Source organism: Mus musculus, chromosome 9 (genome assembly GCF_000001635.26).
Source record: "Mus musculus strain C57BL/6J chromosome 9, GRCm38.p6 C57BL/6J".
In the NCBI taxonomy this organism is placed as follows: Eukaryota; Metazoa; Chordata; class Mammalia; order Rodentia; family Muridae; genus Mus; species Mus musculus.
Window position 1 is genome coordinate 39,483,848 of NC_000075.6, and position 11,897 is coordinate 39,495,744.

Here is an 11,897-nt window from a genome sequence, read left to right on the forward strand (position 1 = left end):
AGATAGAGAGGAAACTAATTTGAGAAAAAGAAGAGGGAAAAGGAGAATGGTTGAAGGGAGATGGGAGAAATGGTATAATTATGGGACTTAAATATGACATTCTCAAAAATGAATTAAAAATAATTTAAAAAGTACCAATTTGTTGCAATTGAATGTATTTTTATATTAATGTCTATAAATTATGAAAATATATACATATGTACACAATATGATGGGCAATGCAACATTGGTATATAGAACAATGTAGTCTTTACTATTAGCATTGTTGACTCTGTGAAACAATATGGAATAATATGTGTATAGAAAATTGAATTCAGAATTTATAATAGTAAAAATTATAAAAGTGTCCTAGAAAATGAGTAATAAAATTGACAAGTAGATTAAAATGAATAATGTCAATTCAAACTATGTGTTTATGGAAAATCTTGCTCTGATAAATAATCTTCATATTATTTCTAACTACATAAATGTTTTTCTTTCAATTATTTTTTTCAAGGCAACAGCAACATCTTTATTCCTCAGACTGTAGATCAAGGGGTTCAGCATGGGAACAACAATGGTATAAAACACAGAGGACACTTTCCCTTGGTCCATGGAGCTGACTGATGATGGCTGAAGGTACATGAATGCTAGAGATCCAAAGAAGACAGCAACAGCCAAGATGTGAGAACTGCAAGTACTGAAGGCTTTAGACCTGCCTTCAGTGGAGCGAATGCGGAGGATGCTGGCAATAATGAAGATGTAGGAAGTAATAATGGTCAGGATTGGGACAAAGATGTTCAGTGTCCCAAAAAATAGAATCAACATTTCATTGATATAGGTATTAGAGCATGCAAGCTTCAAGAGGGGAAGAAGGTCACAGAAATAGTGGTTGATCACATCTAATTTGCAGAATCGAATTCTAACCATGAAGCCTGTGTGAGCTGATGCACAGATCACACCAATAATATACACTCCTGAAATTAGGAAAATGTAAATTTGATAGGACATGGTTACATTGTAAAGCAATGGGTTACAGATAGCAACATAGCGGTCATATGCCATTGCAGCTAAAATGTAACACTCCGCAATTGCAAATATGAGGAAGAAGTAGAGCTGAGTCATGCATCCAGGGTAGGATATGATGTTCTTCTCTGTCACAAAGTTCACTAGCATTTTAGGGGTAACGACTGTGGACTGACAGAAGTCAATGAAGGACAGACTGCTGAGGAAATAGTACATGGGTGTGTGCAGGTGGGAACTGAGCCCAATCAGTATGATCATGCCCAAATTCCCTGCTACAGTGATCATATAAATTCCTATGAAAAGGAAGAAGAGGGGCAGCTGGAGTTCTGGCTTCTCTGAGAGCCCTGCCAAGAAGAACTCAGTCACTGTGCAATAGTTTCCTGATGTCATATCATTCATTCTGATCCTGAAGGAGTAAAATAAAAAAAATCATAAGGCTGTTAAAGTGACTTTGTTATTATTTTCCATGTACTCAAGGTCCCCTTATATATTATTTCTCTTCTTAGAACAACTTTGCTCTTTATGTAATTATTTTAAGTAGATAAATAAAATTTATTCTTTAATATTAATGTTAAGCATAAACTTATAAATTAAGAATACATTTCATATGAAATACTATCACTAAGTTCAGGTTCTTAAAGATTTTGTATTTTCAAAGCAAGGTCTCTAAGGTGACACTTAGAGTGGATATCAGTGAGAATAAGTGACATACAGTATTAAAGAAGCAAGATCTCCATAAAAACAGTGAATGACTACCCAAAATATTATGTCTCCAGGCAGATCTACAAAACTCTTATTGCAGACATGTCCTTTTTCTAATTTTTGAAATAGATGAAGTCCTGAAATTTCCAAATGTGAAAATTAATTCACATTTAGAGTAACCATTGCATTTGGTTCTACACCCAAGGTGCTACTAGGATTAAGTACTGGACACGTAATGCTATTAGGGCGTGGTTTTGGTTGGGAACCAGTTCTTACTACAAAGAGGGTCAGTAGTGTTTAAATAGCAAGTGAGGCCAAGAAGACAAAGTGTCCATAATCAGTAACATCACTTACTAATAACACCCTTGAATAGTGTAATGCATTTTTTGTTATTTGCAATATAAGGAAATAACTATTACTGGCATCCAATTGCTCAGAATATCTGCAATATAGTTTTTGTGTAGTTAGGTCATATTGACATTCTGTCAAATGAATAACTGGATATTTCTCCACATTACAATTAGAGAAGCATACTCAGATCAGTTATTACTTTTCCCACTTATATCTTGGGATCTAAGAAGAAGACAATACCAAAACACCTAAGTTGAAGGAAAGAAATAATTATCTTCTATCCTACTGAACTGTAAACAAATTAATCACTGTGTACACAAATTAAATTTATAACTGGATTACGGTTTAGTCATTTAATAGCTCAAGAAAGCTCACAGATTTAAGTAGACAGAGTAAAACAGAAATTCTTTTTTTTGACAGGGTTTCTCTGTGAAGCCCTGGCTGTCCTGGAACTCACTCTGTAGACCAGGCTGGCCTTGGACTCAGAAATCCACCTGTCTCTGCCTCTTAAGTGCTGAGATTAAAGGCATGTATGTACCACTACTGCCCAGCAAGACAGAAATTCTTGAAGACAACGTGAAGTAAGTTATTGACAGCCCTGGAAGATTACACCTTCAAAATTTCTTAAAAATCACACACACAATTTTTTTAAAAGTCAAAACATGCAATGATTCTAATCATAAAATGAGAGAAGCCAGAAGTTATGTAAAAGCCAAATAATATGATTTCTCTTCTTAGAAAAAAATGTGAAAATTTTTCTTCTTAGAAAGATCTAATCAGTGAATTCATGATTTCACAGCAACAGTGGCTTTATCAATGATCCATAAAAGACTGAGGCTGTACATAATTTATCACAGATTTGATGTGCAAGAAAGACCTAACACTTCGTTCCCCAGTGTGAAATATGGACTATTGATAGTTTCTAGAATGGAGTAGATATTGTCTTTAGTTGTGTGCTTACTAATAAGGCCCCATATTCCAAAAGTTTGTTCTAAACTATCATGCAGATAGTTATGCAGATAACCTAGTTAAAATAATTGCCTAAGAAAACAAAGAAAAAGTCATAAATGTGGGATAGAGACTTGTAAGGAGGAACAATTGTATTATGGGATACTAGGTATAAAATGATTTGAATGATGGCAATTATAATGTATGTGTGTGTGTCTGTGTATGTCTGTGTGTATTCATGTCTGTGTGTACCTATATTAAGTTGCCAAAAACTTTTGATTAAAATAAATTTGTGCATAATCTACATTTAAGACTACAACCTTTCTCCAAAGGCTCGGGAATCACTGTTAAGTGGATTAGGAAGCATGTGAGATCCAGAGGTCGGCTTCCAGAAAGCAGTGTATCTGGGCACAGTGGAGCAGATGCTTCTAAGACTGATTGTGGCAGCATGCACAGGATCTGTGTCAGCCAAAGTAGACCCAGAGCCAACATGGAATGGGGAATTCTGCACAGTGTTCACCTCATCTGGGGAGCTACTGACACTCTATAAATGCTGAGAGAAGGTATATCAGTTTTCTCTCAATGTGTAGTTCCAAGCAAGTTGACCATGCCACAGAGAGAAATCATCTATCCATGAATAATAAGGGACAAATCGGCCATGATGAGAAAACAATAAAAGGAGGACACAACGTTGCACGGGAAGGAAGCATCATGGACCTGGGAAGAGTAGGGAATGGAGACTGAATAGGATCAAAGGATGTTTATAAACTGCAAGAAATAATAAAAATATTTAAAGCTTAAAGGGATAAAAGTGTGGTCACAAACACACAGTGAATAAATACACCTGTCAAAGGGCTTCTACGAAAAACATTAAATATTTCTAAAAGTCATACCATAAAGATAACAATTTTCAAAAGTAAAATAAAGGTATTAGTGAAAAATAACCCTTATAAAACAAGAAACTTCCAAAGTCAGTATGTGAAGAATAAATATGCATGTGATTATGTGCACATTGTGAATAAACACCAATGAAATAAAAATAAAATACTTTCATACAAGTACATTAGAATAGCCATTCTATTTTTGAATGATATTTGAATACTTTTGGCAATGCCAAACGTGGATGAAAAGTAGCTAAACTCATCGCACATCACTTGTTAGAGCTGTAAAATCTAAAACCATGAAACACTGCAAAACAAGCTTGATAGAATAGAGTAAGTGTGAAAACACATCTTCTATGAACTTCAATGATATGTTCTTCAGTTTTTATCCAGGATAATTGGAAACATAAAAATTGTGGAAAATGTTCTGGCACATTTATTTGTTTGTTTTATTTATTTATAAAAGCTTAAGTAGGAAATAGCCCAAATATTCAGTTATACGTTTTTGATAAAATATAATCTTAACTAGCATCTTAAAGGAATAAATCACACATGTAAGCTATAGCATATACTTCAAAGGGATTATATTGCTGGAATGACCATAAAATAGTATTTTCAAACTAATAGTATTTGAAAATATGCAATATAGATGTATGTAGTTTTACTACCTGTGAAAACTTTAGCAGTCAAACTTATTTATTGTATATGAATACTCATATTTGTTTTCTTATTTTTTCAAAGTGGAAATATCAACACATTTGAAAAATATATCAATGATCAATTTTTTTTGCATTTTTGTAATGATTCCTTTGTGTGTATATATGTATTTGTATGTGTGTTTTCCTGAACGTGTGTGCCTGTGTGTGTATATGTGTGTGGGGGTGGTTTTAACCAGTGATTTGTCCCTTCAGACCTTATATCAGTAAAGTATGAGTAATTTTGTCTGTCCATTCTAGAAGTTGTCCACTTTGATTAATCAATAAATATTCTTGCATAGTTATGCTAATTGTCCAGTTATATTTTGTATTATATTTGTCATGTCACTTTCCTTTATGCTTCATGCTTTTTAAAAAATGTTTCTTCTCTTAAATATGTCATTATGTCATCATATGTAATGAATCTATGCCTAAGTAATTACCAGTTATTGCATTGCAGGAATTTTCTTTCTAACTGTATTTGGTCGATTTCATTTTATTTTTTTATTTTTAGTTAGTTCTTCAAAAATTTTATACAAACTGTCTAGATAGTGTTCACCTCTTTTCTGAAATCCACCCAGATTCAGCCTACTCAGTTGTCCTCATTTTTTCACCCATCCTGACCACTCTGTACTATCCCTCTATTCTCAGATACATGGCCTTCTACAGATGTATGGTGGACTTACCATGGGCAACATTCTTAATGAAAATGAATCTCCTTCTCCCAGAAGCCATCAATTGCCATTAGCTTCTCAGCTAGAAGAGGAAATTCATGCTAACCTCACCTGTCCATACAGAGATAGGGTCTGGACTGACCTCACACAAGAATTTGTATATTATCATAATCACTGTGAGTTCACATGTACAGCTGTCCCTTTGACTCTGGGAGACATTTGTCCCTTTTATCCATACACCACCTTGAGTCAATGGATTATCTATTTGGAGTTGTTGACAAGTGGGGTCCCATCAACTCCTACAAAAATAAAGGGCTCTTCTCAATCCATTGGTTACAGCGTTCAATAGTATGACATTGTTGCTAGAGACACAATGTACTTGAATCGCAGAGCCTGAAAATATCAATAAATCTGCCTTGGCCTAGAGGTTTCATCACTAATGGCTTTCATAGTGCTGAAGAACACTTTGCACACTACTAGAAAAAAAAATGTGCTCAACAATCTCCATGCAGCTCTGAACCCCTTAAGATATATTAACATCTGGACTTGAAGACATTCTCATTGGTTCAATGGGTTCGTGAACATCATGGGAATATTGATCCATTTTCTAGCCACAGGATAAAGCCCACAACTGGCACTATTGTCAGACCAAAGACCTATTGCTTTTTAAACTTTTCAAAAATATTATCAAATCACGTTAAAGATCCCAAAATATATACTATTTTGTATATGGTTTTGCTTTATTTTTAATTACATTCAATATGCACAATGATTTTGTGAATGGTGTTCTATTACCTAGTAAGCAAAGCACAGTAGTAAATGTATGAAATATTCTGATTAACTTTTTCTTACTTTGATTTTTCAAATTGAGTCACACCTTTACTCACTAAGCTATGCCATATTTTTGTTTTACTGCTGAACAGATTTAAGCCTGCTTTGTCCTGTGTAAGGGCATCACAAGCTTTATATTTGGTACTCTTTGGATATCAAACTATGAATTCTGCATTCCTGTATTAGTATTATGGGCTTTTATAATAAAACATATTTCAATGATATTTCTAAAGTTAAAAATGAAATGCAAATGACATAAAGTATGAGTACATTAGCACCAAATATCCAGAATTCAATCTACTAAACTACAAATAATCCTCATATACTAGATCTTTTAAGAAGTAGCCCTGAGAGAACCCGTAGAAAAGTTTAATGGGAAAAGAACTTCCCACAGTAATGCTTTTAAATACTCTATGTGGTGAAGAAATCAAATCTCACAGACTTATGGATAGGTTTATAATAATCCAGCTAGTAAATTTCACATATAAAGTCATTGCATTTAAGACATGGCATTTAAGAATTAAAGCAACCTTTGTGTGCTTGGATCATTTCAGAATTTACAGCAAAAAAAAAATCAGTATGACCTTATGTTTAAAAATTATGCGTCTTAAAGGTTATAAATAATGGAATCTAGAAACCTAAATATATATCATGCTCAAAACAAAGCTTTATTCATGAATATCTATGTATTCAGCATATACATACACTATTGGCAGGTTCCTTAGTGTCTTATTTAAATGCTTTATTATTATTATTATTATTATGTGTTTGTTTTTATGATGTGTGTGTACAAGTGTATGCTGTGGCACACATGTGAAGGCCAGAGATAACTTTGGATGGCCTGTTTTCTCCTTCCACCCTGAGGATTTTGCGGCTAGTACTCAGATCATCAGGATAGAGTAGCAAGTGCATTTAACGTCTGAGTCATTTTGTCTTCCCAGTTAGTGCCTTAATTTCTAAGAGAGTAATGTATATAGTTGCTTTTCAATCAGATGTAAAACACATATGAGTATGAAATGTGTTTTAATTTATCTGTTTTCCACTATTGTTATTCGTGAACGTCCCCTAAGATCACTACAGCATTAATAAAAATTTACCAGTGCAAAAATGTGAGCATGCTGATGAAGTAAATCAGAAATTATTATATTTTCTGTTTATACTCTTAGCATTATCCCCATGAGAGAACTGAATCTCCACAGAACAGCTCCCGTTTAATTTCTAGCTTTTCTCAAGACCAACTGCAAAGCTGTAAATAATTTGCTTCTATTCCATTTGTAGGCTCACTGAGCTTTAGTATTATAAAACCTTTCCACATTCTGTACTCAGTTACATTAAGCCAACGCCATTACCTCTTCATGCATTATATTTGGAAGTTATGTTTTATTGTAGATAGACTGATAGCTTTTACAACCATTAAAATAGTCTCAAATTATCATTCATCACTCAAAATGTATTTAATATAGAGCTCCTAACCTATGCTAAATCTCATGAATATAAATATTTTCAGGTAGCATGTAAAAACCTAAAATGACTAAAATATTAAGAAAACTGTAAAACTGTAAGACATATAAAACAAATAGATGTGCATTTGGTAGCTATTATATTAAGTAAAATCAATCTAATGCCATGCTTCAAAGCTTCAAAGACAGTTTATGGAATCTTCTCTCTCTCTTCTCTCTCTCTTCTCTTCTCTTCTCTTCTCTTCTCTCTCTCTCTCTCTCTCTCTCTCTCTCTCTCTCTCTCTCTCTCTCTCTCTCTCTCCTCCTTCTCTAATTATTGTTGAAATTCAAAGAAAATAACAAAGACCTTAGGTCACTGCAGCAGTAAAATGTAAAGTGATATTCATTCTGCTTTAAAAAAAACTCACAACCTAATTGTACTTATATTAGCATATAGTATTTAAAATTAGGCTCTAGATATGTGATAAAATTTACTGAAAAAATAAAACTAGGATAGAGCAATAAAACATGTAATTGAATTGAATATTATTACATTCTGAAGGGCTTACACTAAGTACATAATGTACCAATATTCACAGTAATGATACAGAATGAGCAAAAATTGAGTAAAATCACTACCAAATAAAATCTGAATAGCATTATCTGTATTCAATTCAAAGATATAATACTAATTTATATGTAATCATTTATAAAGATGTTTTTACTATCAAAGTATTCCCATGTATATAGATTTAATATGGTTGGTTCACTGAAATTTGCTTTTGCTTGTAAAACACCCTTGGTACCCCAGTGATTATCAGGATAAACTAAAATACCAAATATGTTACAGGGAAGCATAGTTGTTTGCAAATAAGGGCCTTAATCAAAGCTAGTTTAGTGGGGCTATAAATTCTGTAATATAGAAGAGAAGGTCTAATCTTGTAATTGAGATTAATTACTTGCATTACACTTGTCATGATAGTAACTGCAGATAAATGATATGTAAGGAGTCTAACATTATTAACACTTTTCCCTTTTGAATTAAAACTGAACTGGACATCACCCATTTCTCATGGTAAGGTGCACTTCTTATAACTAGCCTGACTTCAAACTTATGACAACTTCAGCCATAAAAGATAAAAAAGAACCAAAGAAATGGATCCACATATCAAGAAAATTCTTTAAAATTTTACAGTGTAACTATCAGTATATAAGTTTTAGCGTGAAAAATATTTCTTCACATCCAAGGTAAGTGATTTGATGCAATCCATATGAAAACATCCAGCCATAAGTCATTACTCGGTTAAGCCCACATATCCTTAGATGATGCATAAGGAAATGGACATCCAAGACATCAATTTTAAATATGCAGTGGCCATAGTGTGATAATGATTTATATAGTTATGCAATGCATATTACAATTCAAAGACATGCAATCAGACCGTTAGAAAAGATTCAGAATTGTTGAGCTATTGAGTTTTGTCCTTTATGTTGGATAAGACTGTTTGTTCCCATTAGAAGCACCTCTCATCTACTCATCCCATTATGCTGTAGTAATACCATTATATATCTGTTCAAGACGTAGGAAGTACTGTTATACATGGATGTATGGCATCTGAGTTATGAAGAGAATGGTAGATACCTCCATTTAAATAAGGACATTTTCAGATTAAAAATCATCTAGTTTCTGAAGTGATATGGTGATTTGTTGGGATTTGAATATATTCTAAAGAAAGCAAAAGGAAAAAGAGTTTTATTTTATGTTTTGCATTTAAGACATTTAACTACATAAAATCTAATTAAAATAGGAAAATTAAAAGCTGATTCCTGGGCATAAAATATTTTCAGTCAGAGATGATGAGAACAGTACTATTCCAATTTGTCCTCTCAATTTTCTCATAAATGTTTACTTATTTTTAAATCTCCTTTAGAGCCGGGCATGGCGGTGCATGCCTTTAATTCCAGCACTCAGGAGGCAGAGGCAGGCGGATTTCTGAGTTCGAGGCCAGCCTGGCCTACAGAGTAAGTTCCAGGACAGCCAAGGCTACACAGAGAAACCCTGTCTGTAAAACAAAAACAAAAACACAAAACAAAACAAAACAAAATCTCCTTTAAAATTTTAAACATGTAAACATTTTCCATTTCATCATAATTGAATGTCCTCGTGAATACTCAAAAATTAATTTGTGAGCCATGGCAAAACACAGGTGATGGACAGTACCTTCAGGAACTTAAAAAGTGGCTAGCACATTCTATAAGCATTTAAAATTACTTTCTGAATCATTGCATTAATAAAGATAGTTTGAGGTATTTTCCTGACTTTTCACAGTGGCTCTTCTCATCACTTTTATTCACATTTATTCACATGTCTAGATGAACATACTCACCCTACTTCTTTCCAAAAATCTCAGTACCAAAGTTTACTTGCCATCTGCAAAATCACTAATGCTGATGTGGTGGGTAACATGTGCTAAGGACCCTAAGGTCCTTAGTGATGAGAGAACAAGGCATCGGTCTCCAAGCTATTTTTCAAGTTTATTTAATGATAAGCTTACATCTCCAAATGCTTCTTAAGCTCTAGAGGTAGCAAAAGTCTCACCTTTCACAGTCTCCTGACCAGTTCTGCCTCTTGTTCTCTGAAGTGTGCCCTGCACTTATGAATGTCGGCTCCAAATATCATGGCTGCACAGTCTCCAAGGATTTCCAACTCTCGCTGAGAAAACTTTGGAAAAGAGAAGCAAATGCCATTTCCCAGCTGATTAATTTCTTTTTATTATCAAATTTTATACATTGGTGGTAATGGTTTACATAGTGAGATGATCTGTATTAAAACTAATATTTTAACAAAAGAAATCTTAGTAGAATTTCATTTTTTATAAGCTTCTGGACATTCTTAGTGGTTCCAGCCAACATTATGATAAACTGGTCTAGGAACCAGAAGCCATTATTATTCATATGTACATATAATTGCATGAAATGAAGGTGCATGTGCATGTATGTACAAGCATCAGAAAGACAAAAACAAACTCTGGTGTTCTTACTTAGATTGTTCACTTTTTTGATGCAAGTCTTCTCACTGGCCTGTAATGAACTAAGTAGAGTAGTCTGGCTGGCCAACAAGCTCTAGCAATCTATCTGTCTCTATCTCATAAGTCCTGTCCTTACAATTGCCAGCCACCATGCCTACCTTTTAAAATAAAATTTTGAGATTCAAGTCAGGACCTGGCTCTTATAAAGTAAGAACTTTTAGCAAATGAATTATTTTCCCAGCCATACTTTAAGTGTATTTTTTGAATCATGATTTTATGATTGGAGGATGATGCAATTTAATTTGTGGCTTCTTGTTGATCTAAATGTTGTTTTCTAAAAGACAAAAGAACAAAGCAGTGAACAGATTGTGTTATGACTGTCACAATTAGCTTCAGCTGGCAACTTGACACATATCAAGAGTCACCTGGAAAGAGGAAATCTCAAAATTTAGATTTGTCTGTGGTTGTGTGTGTGAAGCATTTTCTTAACTGATAATTGATTTATAGGCATGCCTAGTCCACTATGTGCAGTGCCATCACAATGCAAGTAGACCAGAGCTATATATGAAAGTTAGCTAAGTGACACAGAGAGTCTAAGCCAGTAATCTGTCCCCTTAGACTCCATGGTCTCTGCTCTAGGTTCCTGCCTGGAATTTCTGGCATGAAACTGTATGAAGATGGCCTATTACTTGGAAGTATTTAATGATAAAAATACTTTCTTCCTGAAATAGCTTTTAGTCTTAGTGTTTATCACATCAACAGAAAGCATAACTGTGTGTGTGTGTGTGTGTGTGTGTGTGTGTGCTTTTGTGTGTGCTTTTGTGTATGCTTTTGTGTGTGTATGTATGTATGCATTTATGTATGAATGAATATGTGTATGTGTATAATTCAGATATTAAAGTTTTTATTAGAGAACACCAGTGAAAAGTAGGGAAAAAAAGGTGAATATCAAACAACATACAGGCATTTTTCTAGTATCTCCACACATAATTGTTTTTAATTCCAACAAATGTTTACATATGGACTTTGTAAAAATATCTTGCAGGGGGCCAGGCCTGGCGGGCTTCTTTCTTGTTTGGTTCTTCTTGAGGCAGCAGAGAAGAAAGATCATCAGCAGGGATAACACGTGGTCTTATGAGATATTTAGGGTTGCTATATAGTAATAAAACTTTTACCTGCTTCAAGTTTAAGTCACTTTGCTTTCAGTAGCTGAACTACCTTCTGAGTTCTTCTGAGGTTAGAAATTGTTTAGCACCTCCTCATAACACAACAGGAGATTATGTAAATTAATCTTTGTTCTAGCTCCCTGGGAACTGCATGTCTCTAACTTTCAGCCTGCTAG

At 33.9% G+C, this 11,897-nt stretch overlaps 1 protein-coding gene across 1 annotated transcript; it reads right to left on the reverse strand.

The window, feature by feature from the left end:
• Positions 1–356: 356 nt before the first annotated feature.
• Positions 357–10,141, reverse strand: Olfr44 (olfactory receptor 44). Its single transcript, NM_146830.2, has 2 exons — positions 10,126–10,141; positions 357–1,411 (listed from the first exon to the last, which is right to left on the reverse strand). Exon 2 carries the CDS (start codon positions 1,402–1,404, stop codon positions 460–462), a length of 945 nt encoding a protein of 314 aa, NP_667041.2. The 5' UTR covers positions 1,405–1,411; positions 10,126–10,141; the 3' UTR covers positions 357–459.
• Between the last annotated feature and the right edge of the window lie 1,756 nt (positions 10,142–11,897).

Bases quoted from the DNA above. Each gene is read 5' to 3' on its own strand.
- Olfr44 (NM_146830.2), bottom strand. From the start codon at position 1,404: ATGAATGATATGACATCAGGAAACTATTGCACAGTGACTGAGTTCTTC.